This window comes from Eublepharis macularius, chromosome 5, assembly GCF_028583425.1.
Source record: "Eublepharis macularius isolate TG4126 chromosome 5, MPM_Emac_v1.0, whole genome shotgun sequence".
In the NCBI taxonomy this organism is placed as follows: Eukaryota; Metazoa; Chordata; class Lepidosauria; order Squamata; family Eublepharidae; genus Eublepharis; species Eublepharis macularius.
In genome coordinates this window covers 171,687,114-171,714,626 of record NC_072794.1, presented here as the reverse complement: position 1 = coordinate 171,714,626, position 27,513 = coordinate 171,687,114, and the positions used below count along the sequence as shown (strand labels likewise).

Sequence of the window (27,513 nt, the reverse complement as noted above, 5' to 3'; positions counted from 1 at the left end):
CCAATGTGTGGGCAGAGCAGGAGGGGAGCGAGCAAATCTCAGGATTCCCTGATGGAGCCTGCAGTGCAGCCAAAAGGTGTGGTGGACTCCAAGCAGCAGCATAACTCAGCACAGGACAAGATCAAGATGGGTTAGCTGTGTTCGTGTGTCTGTAGCAGTAGAAAAGAGCAAGAATCCAGTAACACCTATAAGACTAACAACGTTTGTGGTAGGGTACAAGCTGGCCAGTCCCTTCGACAAAGAATTAATGGACGCAAGTCTGACATCAGAAACCACAACATTCAAAAAGCCAGTGGGGGGGGGGGCGGCATTTTAACCTTCCAGGACATTCAGCTGCTGACCTAAATGAAGCAGTTATCCTGCAGGGGAATTTCAAAGGGAAATGAGAGAGAGAGAGAGGCTGCTGAATTGCAACTGATAACAAAGCTCAAGACAATGCCTCCCCCTGGATTGAATCAAGACCTAGGCTTTCTGTCTCATTACCCGTGCTGATTTCTCCACACCCACTACCCCTTCTGCATATCCCACCTAATCCAATCATGCCTGCTATTGTCATTCTGCATCTGAAATCACTCCTCTTCAAGATATAAGGACAGATGGACTCACATTTTAGCAGTATCAGAAGAAGTGAGCTGTGAGTCACAAATGCTCCTACCCTACCACAAATTTTGTTAGTCTCATAGGTGTTACTGGACTCTTGCTCTTTTCTACTGAGCACAGAACCTCACTTAAGAACAACAGAAAGCTGTCTGCACTCCAGCATTCCCTGCTTCAACCTCTGGCAACTCCAGCAGGCCGCCGAGACCTCTAGATCTCCCGCTAGACAAGAGCTGAGATTACTGGTCCAGCTGAACGAACAGGATGCCTTATGCCAAGGCAACTCCATCAGGGGACTGCCTCCTGCTCACCATCTCCAAATCTAACCTGGGGAAAGAACAGTGCCCAAGGTACCCGTCAAGGGAAACTCTGGTTTATACATTTATAGCACAAGGATTGTCTTTTGTCCTTTGGAAGGGCCGCCCCCAGGAGCGAAATGAGGAGGGAGGCGCTCTTTCGGCAGCTCCCCCATTGGAGGGTAAAGCCTCCCTTCCCACATAGCTCAATCTCCACTCCAAAAGAACTGAAGCAGATACAAAACACCTAGCTATGGGCTGCCCCTTGGCATCAGAAACGGGCACTGCCCGGTCACCTAAAACCGTTTGACCAATAACATCAAGAAAGACGAACGGACAATATATTTATTTACAATTGGGCTTGACCAATACATTAAAAAATACAAGTGATACAAGGTAAAGGGGAAGAGAGAGTAGATCTGGCTGGGGGGGGGCGGGCGGGGGGGAAATCACTTTTTAGGGGGGAAGGACAAATTATCTGAAAGTTCCTAAAGTTAATTCAAACCACAGTTCATTAAGGATTCCACTGCAAAAGTAACACATCTCTCACACGCACCCCATGTCGAACTCTGGTTCTTGGCTAAGGGGGCTTTGATGGGGGAGGGGGGGGGAAGCAGGCAGCAGCAGTGAGCACTAATCGTTCTCTTGAGTCTTGGAGACCAGCTTACTTATCGGCTCTGGGCAGAAAGAGACCAAATCCTTCTCTGCAGTCAACTTAGGACAGGTGACCTTTCTTTAAAAAAAACAAACCATGGAAATCTCACCATGTGATCAGAAATGCAAGTTTACTTAAGTGTGCCCCCAAAGACCAAAGACTTCCTTTCATGGATTTCTTCTTAAATTGTCCACCCTCCACCTCTATGGTAATCTCTCCCTTTCACCACAAAGATGTATTCGTTAGGCAGAAGAATTGCTTACTAAGGAAGTTTCACCTACGGGTAAAAGTGATCGTGTGAACCGAGTTTTAGACTGGGGAAGAGTTCCATTGCAGCTTAAGAGTTGGATTATCCCACAATCTAATTCACATTATTGCAATGGGCTTTTTAAAAAAAATCAAAACAAATGCAACTATGAGAAACTACTGAAAGGTTTTTCTGATCAAAAAAGATGCTTTTAACTCAGATCCTAGCAATGCGATAGCCAAGTTGGAAGCTTACAAGAGTAGTGCCAAGGGAGAGAAGCAAAGATCTATTGTGCTTGAGTTAATACATACTTTGAGGGTATTATCTTGACAATGGTACCAAATCTCCACTTACAGTATTCACTCCCAGTAGGGGAAAAGATGGAAGCTGGTCTCTGACCCCACATCTTGTTCGCACAGAGATCAAAATGAAAACCACCAATACGCAAGCTGCATCTATTCCTACAAGGGCGGGTCAGACAAGACCTGGGGGCAGGGCAGGCTGGAGGAAAAGATTGGTGGGAACTCAGGAGCGTTCTCTTCTTGGAACAAGACTCCCCACTCGTCCAGTTCCTTTCCTCTCTTGCATTATAACAGCAGCCGTTCCCAACCTCTGAGCTGTGGATTTCTTGGCACTTAAGCAGCGGAGTCTCTCTCTGGTCAGGGCCCTTCACTCACATTCAAGAGTTACTGGGCAGACTGACAAAACTCTCTAGAATATGTCCCCCAAGTTCCTCGCGGCCTTCCGACAAGAATCGCCAAGGTCTCCCCTCCCCTTCCCCCCTTCAATCATTACTCAAAGCCGTCGTGCTTGCCTAGAGGGTATGAGCTACAGTTGCCCCTGAACTCTCCCAACACGTCACAGGCCTGGCTCTAATGGAGATGGGAGAGGCCGGGGGGGGGGGGGGTGGAAGGATACTGTTTGTAAGTCCTCCATGAGGAACTGCGCTCACCTAGTTCTGAAATGGCACCTCTGCAAAACTGGAATGGACAGTCACTGGATCAAGCGCATCAAAAGAAAGAGATGTCTCCAAACGTCAAATTCTCTCTTCTTGCCGACTTTTTTCTGAGCACGGGCCCAGGGAGAGGCTGCTCTGGGCAATAACTGAAGGATGATTTGCCCCAAACTCAATGCCTGTTTCACAAATTTGTATCCACTGCAGTCTCGTGTTATTTTTGCTTCTCACAGAAAATGAATTAGACAAAGGAAAAAAACACCAACAATTCATTCTGAGGGATGCTTTGCAGCTTAAAAAAAAAATCCCTTATAACTGGAACGGGATAAAGTTAAAATGCAAAGTATCTACACGCCCTTCCCCATCAGGAGACCCCCAGATTCCATGGACACGGTGCCAAGATTACATTCCAAAAAGTTGCAACTATTTTATTTCTGGTGTCCCCACTCCTGCGGGGTTTGATTTCCTCAGGAGCACCAGGAGAGAGAGTTCTGCACTTCCTTCCTAGGAGGAAGCCGAGAGAGCATCTGCTTCTTTGCTGTATTGCCACCAGGGCACCTTCAGTCTATTTTCACAGCTGCATAGATCTTGCGAACGAACATGTAGGCTGCATAGAAGCCAATGGTCCCCGTCAGGAGCCAGAAAGATAGCACCATAAGGGCTGTGTAGCCAAAGTAGAGCAATGAGGGGATGAACTCCACAATGTCCAGCTGGAAGAAGCACAAGAGAGAGCCAGAATGAGGCCGGGCACAAAGAAGAGCCAGGTCTCAGTGTCTGTCAAAAACCCAGAGCTTCTCAAGCCAGGAGGCCAGGCAGGAAACTCCCCCCACCTACGCAGGGGGCTGCAGCACATGCTCCTCCTGGAGGCCTCTCCCCTTAAAGGAGCCACCAAAAGATGCCCTACAACCCCCTGCCATAGATCTGGCTCTCCCTGAGAGAACAAGCCTCTAGACAGCAGGATTCCGACCCAGGACAGAAGGCAGCGATACCTTGTTCACAAAATAGAAAACCGCGTAAATCAAGACGTAGAAGGCAGATCCTCCAGAGACCAAGAATGTCCTCCACCACCACCGATAATCCTGCCAAAGAAAGAAGAGAAAGGTGCTCCATTGCTTGACCAAGGCCCGCCCCCTTCAGACTCCCCACTCTTAGCTTGTCACATGCTAGCAGTCAACTCCACACCAGGGCTGGCCACAGTGATTCAGTCCCTGCTGAAAACAGCTTGAAAAAATCAGTTTTGCTTTCCATGTGCACACCCAGTCTTTTAATTAGAAGTTTTATCTCATTTATTTACGTCATTTATAGTCTGCCTTTCTAACTGAAACTCCAGGCAGATTACATAGTGTGAGACTAATACAATCGGTATTAAGGACATTTCCATAAACAATGCTATAGGGTAAATAAATGCAAGTTTACAAAGTCATAGCATTAGCAAAAAAACCCAATACAGAGTTGAAGAAATGTTGGAGCAGAGCATAAGCAATTAGGGATGTGCGACTTAGGTTCGCTATTTAGTAAAATCCCCCGAATTTTACCTAATTTGATAAAATTCAGTATTACTGAATTCAGAAGGTATCACCGAATCAGATTTGGTAATATCGAATTCAAGTTTTCTGCCTCTGTTTTATGGACGGCTGTTGTGCTCCAATGGCTTATTTTTAAATGGCCTGTTTTTAATATTGTAACAGTTTTAATTGTAAGCCGCCTCGAGCTGGACTCCGAAGAGGCGGCACAGAAATATCCTAAATAAATAAATAGTTAATAAATGAATGAAGAGCAGGCTTATGTAATGTCTGGTCCTAAAGGCGCTATGTGAGCAGGGCCCTTACAGGGCCCACAGGCATCCGGAGGAGAGAGTAAACTGGCCCCCTCACTTGCAGACCAACCGTACTCCAAATTCTCATTTTAAACCCTTGCTGGCTGCTCTACAAGAGGGGACCTGCTTTTCAAGATCCTGGGGTGGGGTGGCTTCCGGCTTACCCTTCAGCCCCCCAGCCACGCCCTAAGCTCATCTCAGCGCTACCACAACACCATGCTTGGTTGGAGCAAAGGCGCTCCTGGCCCAGGCAAAGCCATCAAGCGTACAGCTGGCCCCAGTTCTCGTGCTGCGGGTTGCCACTCCCCCTGCAAAAACCAGCAATGCCACCTGGCAGCAGCACCTCAGCCCATTTGCATCCATTTCCAAGGTCTCTCTGGCAGCAAGGCGAGGCCAAGAGAGTCAGAGCATGGCACCGATTCATCACCAATCCCATGCCGTTCAAGCACTCAACGTGCTTCATGTTCTTTTTTTCCTCCACTTGGCACTTCGCTGGCTAATCTTCAGGTTCTCGCAGCAGCTTCTCAACTCTATAGTATGTTTGATTTCCCATAAAAGTCATTAAATAACCAGTAAATGCATCACAGATGCATTGCAATCCGTGCAGATGTGCATGATGCGAACACCCCTGCAAGACAGGCCAGTATTACAACCCCTCCCCCTGCGCAGATGGAGAGTTGAGGTGGAAAGTGCCGAGTTTGCTTGAAACTGCCTGGAAGAGGCCAGCATCCGACGGAGGACTTCCTGATCTGCTGCTCACGCAAGCTGCTACCCTGGACCAGCTCTAGGCATGTGCATGGGGGGAGGGGAGGAGTGCTGTTCAGAGCTTGTGTATGCACAGCAAGGCTGGCGCTCATATTTCCCCCTTGCCAAGGCCCACCCCGGCCCTCACTGCCTTGCAAAGTGAAGTCTGGGAGGCTTTCCAAAGAATCCTGGCATGGGGCAGAGGGAGCTGCAGTTTAGGGTAGACGGAAGCCCTGCTGGGTGGCTGGCTCGGCCCCTCCAGCTGCAGGACGGATGCCTCAGATCCAGAAAGGGCCCGCAGTCTGACTTCTCCACCATCGGTTTCTGTGGCACCACCACAGCACTGGGCAGGGTCGGCGAACAAGCATCAAGCGTTTGGTGACTGAAGGGGGCGGTGCCATGTCGGCCTCCCACCTTTGGGGTGGGGAAGGTTCTCCCCACCACTGCACCTTGTTAATTTGTTTTATTATTTGTATATTGATTTTAGTTTTTGTTTTTATCAATTTTAACTGTTCACCGCCCAGAGCCCCTGGGATGGGCGGTATATAAATTGAATAAATAAATAAAAATAAATAAATCAAGCATGAGGTGGGAGAGAGCCAGGTGGCAACAGAGGAGTGGATCTGACTAGCTAAGGACTGCCCAAGAACCTCGGCCCTTAGGACTGGCAGAGAGCAGGAGAAAAGGGAGTGCCCTTGTCTCATTAACAGGAAAGGCTTTCAAACAAAGAAAAAATAAGGAGTTCTCCAAGTTATAATGTCGGTAGAATCAAGCAGCAAAACTTTTCCTGGACAGAATCACATTCAGCCTGCAGAGGATGGAGAGATGCAAGATTAAATGCTCCCTTACAAAACCTCTCCCTGCACGTATAAAACTAAGCATGCCAGGGAAGAGGGTAAATTGAACAGTTCTCCCTGTGCTGCTGGTTTTTCTACATGCAGGGATGGCAACTGGTTTTAAAAGTTGGGGAAACCCTGCAATGAACGCACCGGAAGTCAAGGAAAAGCTTTGTTGCCTGATTGCGGTGAACACGGACACTGGCCCACAGGCCTAAAACCAGCGCTGTTTCTCTGCCAAATTCACTCTCCCCAACCTGGTCATATGGGCAAGGGACCTTCATCGGCAGCATCTGGGCCCCCTGCAGACCTCAGCTGTGTTCCAATTCCTGCTGTAAAACAGTAAAGAGTCCAGGGCCACCTTTAAGGCTAACCAACTTTATTGTAGCATAAGCTTTCGAGAACCACAGCTCTCTGATGAAAAGAGTTGTGGTTCTCAAAAGCTTATGCCACAATAAAGTTGGCTAGTCTTAAAGGTGCTTCTGGACTCTCTTAATGTTTTGCTGCTACAGACTATCACAGCTCACTCCTCCGGTGCTGTCAAACAGGAGCCAGAATCCCCCCTCCAGCACCTCTGGCCGCTTACTTCAGCGCACAGCTGGAAGTACACCATGACGATGCTGATCTGGGAACAGGAGACGACGAGGATGATGAACACCAGGAACAAGAACCCAAAGAGGTAGTAGAACTGGTTCTCCCAAATTGCCTGGCCGGAAACACAAAGAGAGGAAGACATGTGAAAAACGGGTGCTTGTAACAGCCGGAAAAAACAAAAAGCAAACACGTGCTACAAACCTGTGTCTGTTTCACACCCCTTCAACTGTTATGACTTCCCCTAAGGAGCCCCAGAAACTGTGAGTTCATTCTAGCTCTGACTTAAAGCAATACACGACTCCAGAAACCCCAACATCCAGCAGAAAAGATCCTCCACCCTCCGCAAGGCCGAGCTCCTTTCTCTCCAGGTGTTTCCCAAGAAGAGCTAAAAGCAGGTGAGCATCGGACCAGACGGAGCCAGATGAGGTCGTTTGCTTCTGTGCTCCAGAGCTTATCCAGTAAATTCTGATCCAAAATTCCTGTAAGCAACGCTGCTAAAGCTGCCATGGACCAGGAGATGGGAGCATTGCCAGTATGTGCTTGGTACTGTCTTGTTGGAGGAATGGGGTGGCTTCACAAAGAGAAGGGTCAAGAACGATGCTTACACTGAAGATGAAGAAGAGCTCAATGAACATGGCCCCAAACGGAAGGATGCCAGCCATGAGGATCCTAGAGAGCAGAGAGAGGCAAAACAGTTACTGACACCACTCGAGCTTCTACGGGCAGCAAGAGGGCCAATGCAAACGGACGGAGGGCCGAAAAGAGCAGCCGGCACGGGCCGGACCTTTCTGCGCCAGTCTGCCATTCCTCGGCAAAAGGCCACCCAAGCCTGGGCAGGTTTCCTGGCCACTCACCCGACGAATCTGTTCATGTACCACCTCTGCTCCGGTATCTGCCTCGGAATCTGATTGGTCCGGACGGGATTGTCGTACGGCTGCTTGCGAAATCCGAAGTAGTAGCCCAGGTAGACCAAGGGCAAGGAGATGCCGAACCACATGCACAGCAGGGCCACCATGGTGGGGAAAGGGACCTGCCGAGAGAGCCCGGATGTCAGACGGCATCGAGGCCACAATGAGGGGGGGGGGGTCAGCCTGGAGGAGCGGCCGAGATCACCCGCCGGAGGCACCTGCCTGCCCCCCCTCCCCCCACAGCTCAAAAGATTCACAAGATTTGTTTTGCGCCACTGCGCTCAGCACTGGGTCGGACCCGGTGGTTCCATTCTGCAAGCATTCCTCCAGCACCAAGAGCATTATGAGCCAGCATGGCGTACCAGTCGGAGCACCACACAAGGATCTGGGGGACCCCGGTTCGAATCCCCGCTCTGCGATGGAAGCTCGCCAGGTGACCCTCAGCCTCTCCTGCTTCACAGAGTTGTTGTGAGGATAAAATGGGGGCGGGGACAATGACGTCAGTCACTTTAGATCTCCACCGGGGAGCAAAGTGGGGTGTAAATGTATCTATTTATTTCCCCAGCGGAAGAAGCCCCAAAATGCAGCTGCTAGAAGAATTTTAGGTGGGTAGCTGTGTTGGTCTGCAGCAGAACAGCAGGATTTGAGTCCAGTTGTGCCTGAGAAACCAGTAAGATTTTCAGGGTATGAGCTTTTAAGAATCAGATCACCTTCCTGGTACGTGTCGAAGGGAGCTCTGGCTCTCAAAAGCTCATCCCCTGAAAATCTTAGAATCACAAGGTTGGAAGGGACCTCTAGGGTCATCTAGTCCAACCCCCTGGACAATGCAGGAAATTCACAAATACCCCACCCCCAATTGCCCCAGTGACCCCTGTTCCATGCCCAGAAGATGGCAAAACACCTCCAGGATGTGGAAAAATGCCACCCAACCCCAAGGTGGGGGTGGGGGGGCTGTTGGTCTTATTGGTCTCTAAGGTGCCCCTGCATTCAAATCCTGCTGCTAGAAGAACGACTCTGTGGGATAAAATCCACTAAGTATGTGTTGCTGAAAGCAAAGCAGGGAATATCCGTTTATCAAGGAATGCTTCGACATCCTAAACATTCATCTGCTTTAAAAAATGGTTTCAAAGGAGCGCTATGATTTGGCTGGTTGCTTGGAGACATATACATATGAATGCCATTACTCCTAACAACGCATGGTTTCTAAGAGTGCCCCTTCCAAACAGCCTGAGACTTTAGGACCTGAAAGAGGCTGCTGAGCATCAACTGGGGGTGACAGAATATGACAAGGAAATCGGCCCACCTGAATACCTAAGAGCTTCTCTTATCCTGGGTTCTCAATAATTTATTCCCCCTGATGCTTTGCCCCCACCCTACTTGCTCTAAGAATAAAGTTGACAACTGAGCATCTATTGGGAGGATAGCTGAAAGACAGGGCAGGAAGGCTCACATACTTGAGATACATCCTAAATATGCAGGAAAAAAATGAGTCTTCAAAATACAGACAAACACCGCCCTCAACTGTCTAATGACAGCTAAGCAGGCTCAATTTCCTCCCAAGAGCCAGAGAACGTGGGGAATGGAGCTTCAGATACTTTTTAAAAAAGGAGGATGCAGAGAGATGAAATTAAGTGGTTAGGAAGATTAAAAGGTCACAACACCCTAAACTGTGTGTGGTATACTCCCCTCCATTTCCCAATGAGGAGGGGGAAGACAAAAGACCTCCCTCTCCAAATTGTCCCACTCAGTTTTGGAGCAGAAAGAGTAACTTCAGAGTCGCCCAATCCCAAACCTCAGTAATCATTACTGTGGGGCAAACTGAACTACAGACACAGACTGCAGAGCTTCATCTATACCCCAACTTTCCTCCCCAATAGGGATACAAAGCAGTTTGCAAAATTATTCTCCCCTCCTTCTTTGTTTATCCTCACAACAACCGTGAGGTAGGTTAGGCTGAGACCTAGGTGAGTGGGTCAAAGTCACCCAGCAAGCTTCCACGGGATGTGAACCCGAGTCTTATAAACACAGAAAATTTAGAGATGGAAGGCACTCCTAAAGGTCATCTAGTCCAATCCCTGCACGGTCATTCACCGCTATGTCCCCCCTCCCCCCAGTAACCCTACTCTATGCCCAGAGGAAGGCAAAAACTCTTCAGGGTCCCTGCCCAATCTGGCCTGGAGGAGAATTCCTTCCTGACCCCAAAGTGGCAGTTGGCATTACCCTGAGCATATAAGAAAGGGTGGTGAGACCCTCGCACCGGCTCATCCCTTCATGCGCTCTCTCTCTCTCCTAATCTGGGCACGTTCTTTCAGATCCTAATCGGACGCTCTTACCACTACAACATGCCGGCTGTCAGGTAATACGTCAGTTGCCCCTGAAACTCCAGAGCTTCACATTATTGCGCTGAAGAGGTGGGAGTCTCAAGTGTTTACCCCCCGAGGGCTTCCAGTTTGCACAAAACTGGAGGGATAAACCATGAAGGCTAGGGGTAGAGGAGTTCAAATGCCGACTTTGCACACAGCAGGGGAAGGTGGCAGAGATGGGAAGATACGCACCGCTCCCGAGGAGTGTTTGCCCCAGATGAAACAGTTCAGGATGAAGCAGATCCCAAAGACGACTCCTGGGTATAGGGTGGCCGTCTGCAACAGAGGATAAACACACAGGATTGAAGCCGTTATCGGGCACAGGAGGACGGCTCAGGGCCAGACCTGAGAAGGGCCGAATGGACCCTGCAGTGTGCACAGCATGCAATTTAGGAGACTGAGAATCTCACCGAAGCACATCTCTGGCCCTTATGCAACTACGGACACCTCAAAAGCCACAACAAAAGGAGTGCGCTTCAGAGAACGCTCCTTCAAGCTGACTAGTGAAGAAAAGAAAGGGTCAATGATGGTCAGAAGAGGGCTGATGGGCATAACCCAGACTGCAAGGCCTCCAGTGCAGACTGAACTGGGTCAGATGGTGCCTGGAGCTCAGAGATGCACTCCATTCAAATTGGTGTTATAACGCTCTTGCACTGCTGAAACAGAATCTCCAACCTTGCTATTTTTGCTAGGAAAGGCTAATTTTTCCTGCCTTACTAGAGGCGAATGTGGTCCAATGATCACCAAAGATTACCCAAATAACTAAAGGCTTCTGCATTTTCAAGAGCGGAGCCGTAGCTTTCTGTGTTTCAGGAGCTTTGATGCAATTGGAGACGTTTGTGGCATTAGGCACAGCCTAACCTAAATAAGTGAGCCTCATCCTGTCCCAGAGTCGGACACTTTCAACATGCCCATGGCACTCTCTGCCTCTCCCTTTTGCTTCACTTGAACATCCAGCCTGAACATTTTTTATGACCCTGAAAACTTCTTTGCTTCAGAAAAAAACCCCAAATCGGGCCCCATTCGGAAAGTTTCGGGATTCCCAAATCGGGCATTTCTGGTCCGATTCAGAAATACTGAATCAAAGCTTTACGAAGTGATTCGGATTGCTTCAGAAAGCTTCGGGTCAAGCAGGAGCAGCCTGCAGAAAGGGTGCTGCTGGCTTTCAAATTTCCTGCCCCGCCGCTCCCCTCCCCCAATGGGATGAGGAGGAGGGAACAAAGCAGCAGGGTGGGAAGTTTGAAAGCCATCCTTTTCATGCTGCTTGCAAGTGGCGCAAAAAGGGTCGCTTTCAAATGCCCTGCAGCTTTCTTCATCGGGTAAACCCAAGCAGGAAACCCGAATATTTTTCGGGTACACATATATACACACAGACACTTAATGCAGAGTACGGAGCTGTAAACTGAACCCCAAGCAGTCTCCAAGTACCCAGCAACAATCACACCAGGCATCCTTCTTGCTTTCATGCCACAACCTTTCATAAATCTCACACTGAAGAGACGATCACGTCACTGGCACCGCAGCTTCTCATGGGCCAGCTCTGATTAAGGCCCCACCGTCTTTCCTGAGCCCTTCTGAGAACTACTGCACAGCTTGCAGGCAGCAGAAACACTTACACAGAAAGCCCCTTTCTTCCACCGATGGCCTTTCAGGGTCCGATACAACCTGCCAGCAGAGAAGCCACCAAAAACCCTAGGGTGGGGCAAGGGAAAAGGCAAGAGGTTATCTCCTACCCCATCAGGTAAGGGCACGATGGGCGCAAAGCAGAGGTCACACCTACCCCATGAACATGAAGAGGAAGCAGGCCGTGGTCATCAGGGCACCGCGGCTTGAGGGAGACAGCATCCCCAGCATGGCCACAACTGCAAGGCAAAGCAGGAGGGGGCGGGAAATAAATAAAGCTGAAGACTTTCCAAGGACGTCTCTCTGCTGTAGCCTGCAAGCTCCTGGAGGCAGGGGCCATGTGTATGGATGGGATCCTAAGAACAATCCTATAACATAACTCTGTTAGCGGGTTTCAGACGACTCACAGAGATTCCACAGAGCAGGCACGTTACTGCGCCCCTAGAGGGGGAAGAGGGGAGTTGCACCGTTGGCCAACGGGGCCAGAACAAGTCAGTGCTGGGCGCAGGAACCGGAGCTGCCCCCCTCGCACACTCCCTGCCGGCAGCTGCCTGATCCAGGTGGCTGCTGGGCGGAGGACATGGAGCCGTTCCCCTCGCGCGCTCCCCGCCAGCAGCTGCCTGATCTGGGTGGCTGCCGGGCGGAGGAGCTGGAGGCGCCTCCCTCACGCACTCCCCAGCACTCCCGACGTGGCTCCAAATGGGACCGTGCCAGGCGGGCTAGCAGGCACAGCAGCGCTGGGCTGCCCCTTCCCCTCCCCTCCCCCCCCCCCACCTTGCAATCCGTGCCTCCAGCCCGGCGTGACCTCGAACGGTGCTGCACTTGGTGCAACAGCGCCCGGCTGCCTGCTCCCCTCCTCCACCCCACCCCCACCTCTGCAAACGGAGGCTAGGTCTCCCATCCCTTTGACAGCTGGCAGACCTGGCCTCTGATCCCTTGGAGACCAGGTCTACCTCCTTTCTGTGGCTGGTTCAGTAGACCTGGCCTCCGGACACATGGAAACCTGGGCTACACGCCATGGATTTGTTGGCAGGGTGGACATGGCTTTCATACTCCTGGAGGCCCAATCTACTGTACACAGCCTTGTCAAGCTGGTAGACTTGGATTCCGGACCCATGGAGGCCAGGTCTACCTCCTATTCCTTTGCTGGCTAGGTAGACCTGGCCTCCATTACCTTAGGGGGTAGAGCAGAACAGGTTGCTGCTGGGCTTAGGGGCCCACCAGGGTTCCTGGTACCACCGCTCTCAGCAGTACTCCCTGCCTGCAGCAGTGCATTCTGACCCCAACAGCGCCTGAACTGGCCACTGCCGGCAGCAGGAGCCCACCAGGTTGCCTGCCGCCACTCCCCCTCGGCAGCACTCCTCACCTACAGCGGCCTGATCCAGTGCCAACAGGGCTGGAACAGGCTGCTGCCAGGCACAGGAGCCCATCAGGGCAACTTTTGCCTCCCTTCCCTGGAGGTGTTTCCTGTCTGCAGCAGCCCGATCCAGTGCCAGTGGGGTTGGAACAGGCTGCTTCCAGTCACAGGTGCCCACCATGGCCCCTGCCGCCCCCCTCACGGTGCTGGGGAGGGGGCAATGCCAGGCCCGGCCACCTTGCCCTCCCCCCAACCAAATCAGAGTGCCGCAGAGGAGGCAATGCCTGGCCCACCTGCCCTGCCCTTTCTAGAGCCTGTTGTATTTCCCCCCCACAACAGGCTTTGTTACTCGTGTCCCACCTCACAGTGTCTATCGTGGGGATAACAACAACAGTGACTTGTTAACCGCTCTAGGCGTGGCACTAATTTGTCCTGAAGAGCAGGATATAAGCACAAGGTTGTTGTAGCCCTGATCCCCAGGGCAACAGGAGGCATATTTGAGAACGGGAAACCTGAAAGTCAGACAGGGGCAATTCTGAAGACTGAAACATGGAAGAGGGGCTTGTGGAGGAGAGGGAGAGGCGGGGAGGGGGAGAATCAAAGCAGAGAAGAGCCCCCCCCCCCATGGTACTGCTGCAGGAGAGACTGTGGATGCGGCAGTAGTAAGCCAGTAGCGTGCTGTGTGCCTGCCACCCTGCCCAGAAGCCTTTCAGTCTGCTGGAAGCCCTCGTGGCTCTTTTACTGGATGGGTGGGGGGCAGGCAAGTCTGTCTGATCCGGCTTTCGTCAGGGGGATCAGTCACAGCTGTATGGCAAGCCACGGAATGCACGGCACAGTCCCTGCCCCTCACTTTAGCGCTTGAGCGCTTAGCATCCGGAGGCACCTCTGCATCTTCCATGGCCTCACCTCCAAGATGTCACCAGAAAGCCACGGAGATGGAATACGCCACCTTGCCCGGTTTCCCAAGGAGAGGCAAGATCACCCACCCCACATATGCTGCCCCCTTGCCCACGAAGAACGCTCAAACACTGCCGCCCCTTGGCGTAACTTACAGATCACAATCAGGATCATGCAGAACAGCTGGATTCCTGAGCCCAGCAGAGAGCTGAGGATCATGGGATACTGAGGCGGCCGGAAGACGTCGCCATGCACCAACTTCCAGCCAGACTCTTCCATGGTGTCCTCCTGCAGAGAAACCCAACACGAGGCAAGTTGGATCCCAAAAGGGAGCTTGGGGGCTGTGTGTGCAGGACAGGTAAGAAAGACCTTCAGTCTCCGGGCCGGGCTTCCTTCTGGGCTCTCCCTTCCCTCTTAGGGGCAAATCAGCACATTTCACGAGAGCTTCGGCCTCACTCATTTGGCCAAGAGGCTCCTGAAGGACAAGAACTCAGCTTGCCAAGTGACTTCCTCCCCTTCCTGTTTTATTATACGGTTGTCTTTTCCAGAAAGAGGCTCTGAGAATACTGTCTGAAAGGAGACAGAAAAGACAGTCCCCCCCACCCCCACCCCACATACAGGCACAGCACTTACAATGTCATCTTCTTTGTTATAGTTGGCAATATCCTTCCGAAGTGTCCGAATGATGATCATGCTGAGAATACCTGAAATACCCCAAATCCAGAATGAGCCCAGGTGCCTCTAACCTGTCCTCCTGGCTCTCACAAGTGAGGTACAAAATAGCAGAGACCAGTAGCCCCTTTAAGACTAACCAACTTTATTGTACCATTAGCTTTTGAGGACCACAGCTCTCTTCATCAGATGTATCTTATGAAGACAGCTTTGGTTCTCGAAAGCTTATGCAACAGATGCATCTGACGAAGAGAGCCGTGGTTCTCAAAAGCTGACGATGCATCTGATGAAGAGAGCTGTGGTTCTCAAAAGCTTATGCTACAATAAAGCTGGTTAGTCTTAAAGGTGCTACTGGACTCTTTATTATTTTGCTACTACAGACTAGCACGGCTAACTCCTCTGGATCTATGACAAGAGGGGTCGGGAATTTGCAGTCAACGAACCTCCACATAAGCAGCTAAAGCTGCTGGCAGAAGGACATTTGCTCCCAAAGCCACCAGGAACATTAATGCAATATTTTAAAGCCAAGATCTTCCGTTTCACAGTCCTCACACATGAAAAACATACAGCAGGCTGTGGTATACTGACTTGGGCCATTGGTGACTTATAATAGGACCACTGGTCCTATTAGCCACGGTGCCTTACTGGAATCTCCATGTTCTGAGGCAGTATATCTTTCTGAAGATCTGTGCTGGAAGCCAACGAGGAGGAGAGGCTCTCTGTGCTGTGCCCACAGGCCTTCTGGGACTCCTGGCCGACTACTGTGCAATAAGTGTATCAAAGACCCAATGCAAAAGGATCAAAGTCAAGATTTATACGTACTGTCAATGAGAAATATAAAGTGACCAAGTGCTTCTATAAATATTCTAAGAGTACATACAAAAGATCCAATGAGCATTCCAAAGTACAGGACCAAAGTGAAACAGCCAAAAATATGTATTATCTCAAATGAATAAATTCATAAATAACATCTAATAAACGGCTGCAACGGAATGCTGACAGAAGCACTTTAGTCACTTTAGACTTCTCATTGACAGTACGTATAAATCTTGACTTTGATTCTTTTGCATTGGGTCTTTCATGCCCTTATTCCTCCGGTTGTGGTTCTACCACCCTAGGGGTCTGTGCTTCGTTACCGGGGGAGCCTCATTTTGATCTGGCCCGACTACTGCGCAAAGCACGATGCTAGTCTTGGTCTGGTCTGACCCGACTCGGCTGTTCTGATGCAGGAAGCTGAGCACAAGCGACCTGCTAGAGCTCCCTGGGGAGTTTAGGCTCCGAACTCAGGCCCACTGAACTACAATCAGATTGATTCCGAACTCAGCAGTACCTCGCCTGCACAAGAACGATGGTGAACCCATTAGAAGCTATCCCATTCTCAGCCACAGAAAGGCCCACGCTGGCCATGTGGGCCACCAAGCTTATCGTGTTGGAACAAGCCCATCAACTCCGCCCAGCCCTGCCCTGGCCGGCTTCCCCTCCACCTCTCTCACCAGAAAGGAAGAAGACCACCACGACGGAGTTAATGATGGAGAACCAATGGATCTGCACGTCACTCATGGTGAGATAGGTGTCCCAGCGAGAGGCCCATTTGATGTCGCTTTCCTGCCGGAGAAGATTAGCCAGATCAACAGATCACCAGCATGCCACAGGTTGGGTCACTGTGACTCCCTTGCTAGTGATATGGCATCAAGTCTAAACAGCAAATAGTAGCAAAGCGATTTTTATTTTTAAAACCTCTGTTCAGACAAGGGCCACTAAGCGATGTGGAGTATCGTAAAACAAAGCAAAGAGTTTCTGGAAAACAACATTTAAGCTGCAGTTTATTCCCACGCTGAATAAGAGTCCAGGAACCTATCAGAGGTTGCCTAATCTAAAGCCAGTCTCTTGGGTCTATTAAGTTCTTACTGGCTATTCTGCATGGCATTGGCTGGCTCTCGGGCAGAGCCACCCCTGACCCGAGATTTCAACAGTGCCCAAGACTGAACTTGGGACCTCCTGCCAGCACAGAGCCACGGCTCCTTGCCCTTCAACCGGGAGCCTGAGCAGAGCAAGCACTTGAATGGATTTCTTAAAAATCACAAAGGAGTGAGACAGAGAGTTTCCCTGAGGAGGGGAATTCCACCACCGAAAAGTGATCTACTTCAAGCGGAGGCTGATCAGATGAAGGCAGGATCTAAACATCACTCTCGATGTCTGTGCATGAGAGACGCCATTCTTGAAATCTGGCAGACTCGGCCGCAGGCTCCGCCCGGGCTCTCCTCCTTTCCAACGACATCCCAGCATCTCCCCACTGTCACCCGCTGGCCTCAGGCCAGCCTCTGCCTGCTTCCCACACCATCCTTTACCTCCCAGTGCACAGAGTAAGTGAAGAGCAGCTTGTTTTCTTTCGTGGGGTCGATCTCCTGAGGAGCTGAGCTCGCAGCTTCAGGTAGGGTACACACACCACTCTCATCAGCCTTCAGATCTAAAGAGCAAAGCTTCACATCAAGAAATCTCCTTTGGCTCTTGCTGAATCCCCCCCTCCCCAAGCCAGAAGTCCAGGTCCCCTGGGAGCATCATGCACCCGTAAGGCATGGCAATCCTCTGAAAGCACTGCCCTACAGTCACGGCAGGGATGCTGCTCTCTCGTGTCCCCTTCTCTAAAGGAGGCACTGGAGGGAGACGGGCAGCCTCGCCCCTCTCCAGACACGGTCCCATGCAGTGCAGCTTACCAGCAAGTTTAATGCTCTGAGGAATGACTTCAAAGCGAACCACCCTGTAGTTTGGCTCCTGGTTCTCTTCCACATCCTCTCTGTGGTAGTAAAGGATGAAGGACAGGTGGTTGTGCAGGTAGAACTACAACAGACGGACATGAAAATATAGGTTAGCGGCTCTGCAGCGACCCATGAATCCAGCAGGGCAACGAGCAGCAGCCGCTGGGGCGCAAAGACGGCAATCATCCAAGTCTGCCTGGTAAGAGGATGTTGTGCACATTAAATCATCAGCCACACATTTTTATTTTGCTCCCAAAACTCACATTTGCAAGGATAATAATAATTGCACTTGTGTCGCAATCTAGTGCTTAGTTCTTGTGGCCCCTTCTTATGTGCCCAGGATAATGCCACCTGCCACTTCGGGCTCCGGAAACAATTCTCCCAAAGTGTGTTTTGCAATCTTCTGGGCATGGAACAGGGGGTCATTGGGAGGGGGAGTATGGGGGAGGTAGTTGTGAATTTCCGGCATTGTGCAGGGGGTTGGACTAGATGACCCTGGAGGTGCCTTCCAACCCTATGATTCTAAGAAGGCGGGGGGGGGGGGGGCAAAAAGGAAGAGAAAACTGTGCCCATGGAAAGGGGATGCAGTGCTGTGCAGGGCACTGGAGGAGCAATCTTTGACCAGTAGAAACCCTCCCCGACCCTCCTCCGAGGGACAGCACAGCAGCTACACTGCGAGGGCCTCCAGGGAGATTTAACCAGGACTTCTTTCGATTCCTTTCAACACCCAACACGTACTTGGAAGATCTCAGCATTCCCACCAGCTGCTAAGGCCAGCAAGAAGTTTTGCATCCGAAAAAGATCTGGTTGGCTTGTGTGTGTGTGTGTGTGTGGTGCCCTCAAGTCAGAGGTGACTTATGGCGACCCCTGGTGGGGTTTTCATGGCCAGAGACTATCAGAGGTGGCTTGCCATTGCCTGCCGCTGCAACCCTGGTCTTTGTTGGAGGTCTCCCATCCAATGAATAACCAACCCTGCTTAGCTTCTGAGATCTGACGAGATCAGGCTCACCTGGGGTTATCCAGGTCAGGGCCTGGTTGGCTTGACTGGTCAAATACTGGTCTAGAGTAGACTTTTAAAGCATTCGGTTTAGTAGAACAAGATACTGTAAGCGTTAAGAGGTTGTTGTTCATGGTGATTTCAAAAACAAATCCATGTAACTTACTGTGAAAAAAACTGAAATTACTCTGACAGCATTCTTGGCTGCATGCAACAGCTGACCACATTTGACAATAACCGACCAATCAAGAAGCGGCACGCTTGTCTCAGTGACTGTAAGAAGGAACGGGGCTTCTCCATTCTTCCAGAGGCCAATAGAAGCAGTGAGGGGTGGGGCAGGGAGGAGAGGAGATATTTGGGCTTGGAAAGGGTATGATTCACAGCAAGATCTAATGGCCTACTCTCTTATAAAAAGCCTGTTGTCTTTAACAAAACAACGATCTCTAGCCGGGCCTTAAACGGGCGTCGCATCGCCCAGGCAGCATTCCTGCACCCCTCACCAGCCTCCAAAGGGCACAAATCAGGCCAGTGCATTCGAGGCTTGGGGAGGGCAGCGCAGGCAAGAGAGGCATACCCGTCACCCCTCCTCCAATCAAGGCTTGAGGAGGGCTGAGGCGGTGGGCTCGCCCAGCTCAATTGCAGCTGGGGAGGGCTCCATGGGCAGCTTGCCTGTCCCACCCCCTCCCCAGCCAGGGCTGCTCCCGTCACCCTTTCCCCGGCCGATCAGCTGGGGAGGGCAGGTGGCGGGCTGACCCTTTGAGCCTTCCCCGCCAATCAGCTGGGGAGGGCAGGCGGCTTGCAGGCGCACCAGGAAAAAAGTGCATCGTCCCCCAAACGGCTGGCCTGTTATATAGATTTAGGTTTAAATAGCAAAGAGCACTGTATTAAGAGGTTGTGGTTAATGTTTTATATGACATAAACACTAGCGATAACGAGCCAGAGACATTCACACATAGTCTGAAACATGGGAGGGTGGCGGACGCTGCTGCCTCAAAAGGGCTTTTATTCAGAATGCAGGTTATAAATATCGGCAGAAAGCCACCCTCTCCCCAAACGATGCTCGGGATCTCTCCCCAGGCAAAACCAGATGTCTTCACCTTATTGTTGTCCGTGAAGCCGAGCCGATAGCCATGTTCGAACTGTATGTCTTTCTCTTTGCTCTTGTCTTCCTCTCGGTTCAAGTAGAACTCCAGCCGCGTGGCCACAGGCAGGTTGTCGGCAATGCTGCAGTGACAGAGACCCCAGCATCAGACCCCCTTGCCTGCCACTGCCCAGAGACTCCGCCTGGCCTCACCTACAAGCCAGGCTTTGGCTGAGAGCTGCTCCAGCCTGCACGCAAACAGAAGGACTCACAGGTGGACGTAGTAGTCCTCCTGGATCCGCTCGGCCATCAGTTTGCTTTCTTTCTCAGTCAGGATAAGGGGACTTTTGAGACTGTTGCACAAAACCTCACACTTCTTCTCAACGCTCATGAAAACCTGAAAAGGAGTGTTGACAATTCGATCTCCTCGAAGGACCTCACCTGCAGGAGAAAGAGAGGAGGTCAGGGCTTGGTTGTCTCAGGATACTGAGGTCTCTACTGCAATTCACAACTCAACTCTTGTTATACGACAAGGGCTTTTCTTGACACCTCTCTCTAATTCAGGGAGAGGGGGAATAAAGCCCTCTGTGTTAAAAAAAAAAAAACACACACACGCAAAACATAAACACAGGCTACAAACCTCCCCCAAGGTAGAAAAACAGACTAACAGCAACTAGTTAAGGGAGCAGCCAAAAGGCTGGAACAAGGAACAAGCAGGGTGGGTTTGTTAATGCCTTTTTCTGGAAACCCCACAAGGTGAAAAAAGGAAAAAAGAAAAATGGGAGGGAGAGCAAGCTCCATATTCCCATCTCTGGCCAATGTCAAATCAACCCAGTACGCACACGTGCACACACGCACACCCATTACTAGAAAGGCCAAAGGCTGCATGGGTAGTTTTTCAGTCTTTCCCTAGCTTTTTGGATGGGTGAGGGAACCCCTGTAATCTCCCCTTTAGGACCTGCCTGAATCTCCCCCTAGGGAGACTTGCCCTCCTAGGATTCGGAAGAGCAACAGCTACAGACCCCAGCACCAATGGAGCAAAGCTCAGTGCTGGGCGCATATACCTTTGACTACTGGAACTGGAGCGTGAGTGAGAGAGAGAGGGGAGAGGGCACGCCTTGGGAAGACGGGCAGCGTAACAACAAAAGGCCCTGCTGCAGCCAAGATGCCCCCACAAAGCCTCGGTGCCTTACCCAGATTTTCGGCTTTATACATGATCTTTAAAGGCCGGCAGAACGGCAATGAGTAATATTCGTAAGGCAGCTGGGTTCGTGAACTGGTGAGCTTCACAGCCTGGAAGACAAAGCAGGAGCCATCAGCAGCAGTTCCCCAAGCCCCCTGGGAGCAAGGGAGAGCAGCTTCCCACTTCCTGCTCTGTAAGAGGAATGTGTCCCCTCTGCGCCTTTTGTGCCCTCCCCGACGGAAAGAAATTATGCTCTGCAGATGAAACACAGAAAACAGGACCTCGGCTCAAGACTGGCCCAGGCCAACGGGCATGCGCTGGACAAAACCCATGGCTTTAGAAAAAAACCAAATATGCCTCCGGAGGACTGAATGCTGACCGTAGCCCAAGCCTGACCCACCCCGGGCAACCATGAATTAGAGTTCTTGGAGAACCTGATACCCAGTTCCAGTCCTGCCTGCCTTGTTTGACAAAGACAGTGGTTTTTGTGGTGGTGGCCGTTCTGGAAAACAGTCTGGGAAGAGAACGGATTTGTTTTTTAAAACCCCAACTAGCTCCAATTTTAGAGCCCGCAGTTTTAAAAATCTGGTTTGTTAAGTCCATACAATTACCATCAACATCTCAGATGTCTAGTGGCACCTTAAAAACTTACAAGACTTTATTCCAGCTTAAGCCACATTGGGCTCTATAGTCCATGCAAGCCTATTCGGGAACGAAAGCTTGTTCTAGTATTTAAGGCACTGCTAGCCTCCTGTTTCTTTGTGCTGCAACAGGCTAATTGCAACAGGCTAACGACTACCCCTCTGGAACCATCTTCATAATACCAGCGGACAGTAGAATAAAAGCCCCCACAGTCAACTATTAGACAATTGGCAGGAACAGTCTCAAGCTGGAGTTGAGCAGGTACCACTCAAGCCTCTCTGAGAAGGGAATTCCATGAACGAGGCACCACCACGAAAAAGGCACTGCCATTCTAGTCACACACACACACGGCCAAACATTGGAAGGACTCTGTGGGTGGTCTTAAAGAGACAGGAGGTTCAAGTGACCAGCAGTAACAATGGACAGCATTTATACTTTTGGTGTTCAAACAGCTTTGCTTGCTCTTTGACAATAATCGTTACATCATCACTGTAAAGCAAGTCTGTATTATCCCAAAAGAATTTTCTTTTTTAAAACAGTGTATAAGCTACTCCAAGCTTGTACGGAAGGAAAGGAGGTCGCTCTATGACAAAAAAGGACTATTATGCAAGCAGGCCCAAGTTCAAACATCAGGAAGAACTCCTTGACATTTAGTGGAACAGGCTATTCGGGAGGCGGTGGGCTCTTTTTCTTTGGAGGTTTTAAAGCAAAGGCTAGATGGCCATCTGACAGCGATACTGATTCTGTGAACTTGGGCAGAACATGAGAGGGAGGGCAGGAAGGGGGTTACCTCAGTGCTTATTTCTCGTGGCCCCTTCTTACATGCGCAGGGTAAGGCCGATCGCCACTTTGGGGTACGGAAGCAATTTCCCCCAGGCCCATTTGGCTAGGGATCCTGAGGGTGTTTTGCCATCTTCTGGGAATGGAGCAGGGGTCACTGGGTGTGTGTGTGTGTGTAGGGGGTCATTGTGAATTTCCTGCATTGCGCAGGGGGTTGGACTAGATGACCCTGGAGGTATCTTCCAACCCTATGATTCAGTCCCTGGCATCTCTAGTTATAAGATGTCAGGCAGCAGAGCTGGGAAAAGGCCTTCCTCAGGCAAAGACCTACGAGAGCCTCCGCCAGTCAAAGCAGATAGCGCTGAGCCTGATGGCGCCACAGGCAGATTCGGTATAAGGCAGCTTCAAATGTTCTACGGGGCCAGATTAACTGTTTTCACACTGCAAGGAAAGAAAATTAAGCACCTCCCTACTTTTCTCTCTGAAGCCAAGGGGGGGTCGAGGTATTTAATTGTGGTATCAATAAAGCAGAAGAAGTGACAGAACAACACAGCACAGGAATAGGGTTCAAATCACTGAGGTTAGACAAAAGACAAATCTAATGCAGAACTCAGGGAGCAGAACGCCCCTCTCTTTGGCCTCCCACTGCCCCCGCCCAGCCAAACGTCCTGCACGCCCTTTTACACGCGGCTGCCTCCGTCAGGACTGGTTCCAGCCCACCTTAATTTCGACGGCGGCCTCTTTGTGGAAGTTCCTGGGAGCGACACCTGGCACGTAGAAGCAGCTCACCCCATGGCTCGACAGCAGCAGCAGCAGCAGCGTACACGTTAGCGTGCCCTGCAAAGAGAGAGCAGAGGTTTGGTTCGTCCGAAATGCAAGGAGGGACTGCAAAATGTGAGCAGTGTCCGAGAGCGCAAACACAACAATCCCCCCAAAAGGCTGAGTGTGCAACTGAGCCACAAACTGGTTTTATGATGTCCGGCAAGTTTGCAAGAACGACAAACGACTCGCACAAAGGAAAATCAATGTAAAAGAGTGAGCCAGCGGGTGCCCTGCTTACACCCGTGAGATGCATGCTAGGAGGTCAACCGTCAGAGGACAGAGCGTGTCACCGCAGAGACAAACACTGCCTGCTTACAGTGGAAAGGTGCATCCCTGGAACACATAGAACATCAAAAAGTGGCTCTCCTCAACACACACACAAGAACAGTCTGACAGGGACCCCGTGCAACCCTGGAGCCCAAGGTAACACCAGTGTTTGGCTCCAGAGTCCAGTAGCACCTATAAGACTAACAAAATTTGTGGTAGGGTAAGAGCTTTCGTGAGTCACAGCTCACTTCTTCAGATACCGCTAGAATGTGAGTCCATCTGTCCTTATAGCCTGGAGAGTAGATTGATTTCAGATGCCGAATGACAACAGCAGGTAAATGACAAAAGCCAGTGAATGACAATGGCAGGCGTGGTTGGATAGGGTGGGGTAGGCAGAGGGTGGTGGGTATGGAGCAATCAGCATTGGTCATGAGACAGGAAGCCTACGTCTTGATTCAGTCCAGGTGGCTGCATTGTCCTGAGCTTCGTTATCAGTTGCAGTCTCTCTTTCCAATTTCCCTTTGAAATTCCTCTGCGGGAGAACTGCAACTTGTAGGTCAGCAACTGAATGTCCTGGAAGGTTAAAATGTTCCCCCCCACTGGCTTTTTGAATGTTGTGGTTTCTGATGTCAAAGGGGCTGGCCAGTTTGTCCAATGCGGAGGGTGGACGGGCACCATCAGTGTTTGAACAGTCTCTACAGCCCTAAGCCTCTTCCCAGAACAGTTCCTACTTCTCACATGCACATTATTTCTCAGAGCTAAGCCCCCCCCCCCAGGACATGTCTGGTGCTGGGGTGTGTGCCAAATTCCTGAATGCTGCTCCCTCAAATAAACACACCCTGTGCATACGAAAGAAGCACGCTGCCCAAAAGCTACCCTAGAAACTTGTCGCCAAACACACTAGGGGATATTCTGTTTAAGGCCTGCTCTTCACTGGGGAGAACTCAAACATTTGATTCCTCTCTCATCCACAATCTGAAAGGGCACACTCAGCAATGAGGTGCAGTGAGAGCCAGTGTAATTATTTACATACCTACGGGACCGCCTCCCTCCCTATGTTCCTCGACAGCAACTTCGCTCATCTGAATAGGGGATCCTGCAGGTGCCACCCTGCACATGGACGGAACGCTGCCAGGGTAGCACAAGGGGCCCTGATTTGATTTATACCCCGCCCTCCCCACGAATGGGCTCAGGGCTGCTCACACCATCCATAAAATACAATAAATTAATCATAAAACTATAAAATCAGTAACAATCTTAAGATAAAATAGAAAAGAATACAGCAGCACCTTTAAGACTAACCAACTTTACTGTAGCATAAGCTTTCGAGAACCACAGCTCTCTTTGTCAGATGCATCTGCCGAAAGAGAGCTGTGGCTCTCGAAAGCTTATGCTACAGTAAAGTTAGTCTTAAAGGTGCTACTGGACTCTTTTCTATTTTGCTACTACAGACTAACACGGCTAACTCCTCTGGATCTTTAGACAGTCATTAAAATGCTTTAGGCTCATCCTATCTTGGGCAGGGCGTTGGACTAGAAGGTCTATAGGAGAACTGTGGCAGTTTGAAAATTACTGAAATACAATAAAAGAAGAGAGAAGTGACTTTACCGGGGGGAGGGAAGTTAAACAAGAAGTTCTAAGCAATTGTTTTATTAGATTATTATATACAGTATTAAATAATAGAGGTGTTATTTTAAGAATTATAAGGATATAAGTTAACTAAGTATGTTTTTGGTAGATAATTGTATAATAGGTAAACTATATAATCAAAATAGAATGAATATAAGAAAGGTGGAAGGAAGTAAATAGTAACATATAGAGTATAAGTTAAATTGATTGACTTATATTAAATGTATACAATGTTTATAGAAGTATTTAGAGTTATGCAGAACAGGGGACAAATTGATTGTCCCATATTGACGAGACTAGAATGATCAAGTTAGAGAATAGAGAATGGAAAACAGATAAAATGTTACATTATTAAAGAATATATGTTAGGAATGTAATACTTAGTTTGATAAGTTAAGTGGGGAAGGGAATAGAGATAGCACTGTGTTACAATAGATAAGCTTAGAAGAGAGCGAAAGTGTATGTTTAATAGAATAAAATAAGTTTGAAATGAGTAAGGAAAAAGATAGATAAGGGGTTGGAAAACTGTTGGAAGTCAACAAAAGGGGGGGAAAGGGAGGGCGTTAGAATTGGACATTTAAAGGGAATTGATTGTAATGAACAATAATTTGATTTCTAATCCAATAAAAATTCGTTTAGAAGGACTAGAAGGTCTATATGCCCCCTTCCAACTCTGTGATTCTGTGAAACAGGCCAGGCACCTTATCCATACGCTACTTAAATAAACAGTCGGGAGTCCGCATATAGGCCATACATATGGGCTGAACACATGACCAAGGGCAGTCCCAGAGAAGTGGTGGTCTTAGGTGAAAGAGGGGGGGGCGACACCCGATGGTCCTCAACTAAAGGTCCGCCAGAACATTTCCACTTTACAGGCTCTGCAGAACTGTAACAGGTCCTGCAGGGCTCAGATCTCCAGCGGGAGAGCATTCCACCAGGCTGGGGCCAGGGCAGAAAAGGCCCTGGCCCTGGTCCAGGCCAGACGGATGTCCTTTGGGCCAGGGACCACCAGGAGTTGCTTGTCTGCAGAGCGCAACACCCTGCAGGGGACGTAATGGGAGAGGTGGTCCCGCAGGTATGCAGGTCCCAGTCCGTGAAGGGCTTTAGACACCAAGGTCAACACCTTCAACCAGATCCGGAACTCCACTGGGAGCCAGTGCAGCTGGCCCAGCACAGGGCAAATGTGCGCTCGAATTGGCGTTCCAGTAAGGACATGTGCCTTTGCGTTCTGGGCCATCTGCAACTTCTGGGTCAGGCCCAAGGGCAGCCCAGAGTAGCACAGTAGTATTTATAGGGATATAGTGCTGCACTATAACAGAATGATTAAGGGTTATTCAATAGAAGGGACTGCAGACTATACCACTAAGATGTATTATCTGCTCCTGTATGTTTTTATCTTGCTTTCACTCCATTATACTTCTAATTACATAATACCATTTCTTGCATTACTTAACATGCCACGTTTACCACTTACGCCTTGTTTCAGATTTCTGCAATCCTAGTCCTATTACAACGTGAGCAACAACCAGGACCTTTGACGAACAAATACAATAGGATAAATAGCTAGAGCGCTCAATGAACAAATGCAATAGGGCACTGGCTGCAGAACTTTGAAATGGGCATCAGAAACACAGAGATGGCACTACTGCGGAAACAAAGCGTAAGAAATTAAACATGGTATCTTTAACAACATAGGAACTAGCCAGTAGGAGCATATCTACAACAGACAGTACACAACAGAACAGACCACAGACCCTGTCCCTATCCGTGGCGTCTCCGAGTCAATTCTTACCATAAAGCCCCATTACCTTAGTGAAAATCCCCCCTAAGTAATTCAGTTCTGTGTGTTGAAAGCCGGAGAAGTGGGAGCTTTCCACAGCTTTTGTGACCCTGAACAGCAACTGGGTAGGCGGGCAGCTTTGGCCCAGGCGCTTCTAGTCGATGACTTCTAGTTCAAACTCTAATGCTGGAAAGTCCCAGCTGCAGAAACGCAAACCCCCAGGTCGCACAGCCCCTTCCCCTAGAAAGGGCACCAGGTAACTAATGCAGCACTCAAGACGAGCCATGCGACCGCACAAAGGACACACAGGGGACTGTGCAACATCTTAGGTGTCAAAAGTAGTTTTGGAAACCTACACAGGGGTAGAAGGCAACTCCTCTGCCAAGCCTTCCTTCCACCAACAAGCAAGAGAGAGAGCAAGAGAAGCCGAAGACGCTGCCATCTCCTCCTTTAACCAGGGCACCTATTAACCCTTTTCAAACTGAGAGTCCGAAGTCAAGAGGCCCAGCTGAGACGGCAAAAACCTTCTTGCTGGATCAGACCAGCAAGCCATGCACACTGTCTTTCTGCTCCGGAATCAGGAGATAAAGAAGCCTCCACAAGAGCGGGACGGAAAGACAGGCACAGAATCCCACCGCCCTCTCTGGCGTCAGGGGAGGGATTTCTCAGGACGGAGAGATGCATTATTCTGACTGCATCATCTCCAAGTCCAAAGTGGGACTCAGTATTCCTAGAAGAACCAGGCGAGGAATTTCTCAAGAGACTGGGGATCCAGAGGCGCGTTCCTGTTGTTTGCAAGAATCCTCCAGTCTGACTGCAGCCCACAACATGTGAAGCTGAAGATGAATGGTACAGTCTACTGTGTATTTTATCAGAACGGCAGTGACGGTTTGGAATAGTGTCTGGGATCTTTGGGGTTTGGGGAGCAGAGCTCTGCATGCAAAAGAGTCAAGAAAAAACACCTTGTCAAGCTGACTGAGTTCTCAAACAGCTGTGTGGGCAAGACCTGGCACAAG

At 50.0% G+C, this 27,513-nt stretch overlaps 1 protein-coding gene across 1 annotated transcript; it reads right to left on the bottom strand.

Annotated features, from left to right (window-relative positions):
• Nucleotides 1–1,220: 1,220 nt before the first annotated feature.
• TM9SF4 (transmembrane 9 superfamily member 4) lies at nucleotides 1,221–22,835 on the bottom strand. The gene is made up of 17 exons (XM_054981876.1): nucleotides 22,720–22,835; nucleotides 20,588–20,687; nucleotides 19,667–19,835; nucleotides 19,411–19,537; nucleotides 17,275–17,398; nucleotides 16,909–17,027; nucleotides 16,054–16,165; nucleotides 14,522–14,592; nucleotides 14,044–14,176; nucleotides 11,792–11,873; nucleotides 11,628–11,703; nucleotides 10,204–10,287; nucleotides 7,595–7,770; nucleotides 7,346–7,409; nucleotides 6,733–6,852; nucleotides 3,740–3,829; nucleotides 1,221–3,460 (listed from the first exon to the last, which is right to left on the bottom strand). The coding sequence occupies exons 2-17, from the start codon at nucleotides 20,607–20,609 to the stop codon at nucleotides 3,311–3,313; spliced, it is 1,719 nt and encodes a 572-aa protein (XP_054837851.1). The 5' UTR covers nucleotides 20,610–20,687; nucleotides 22,720–22,835; the 3' UTR covers nucleotides 1,221–3,310.
• Nucleotides 22,836–27,513: the final 4,678 nt, after the last annotated feature.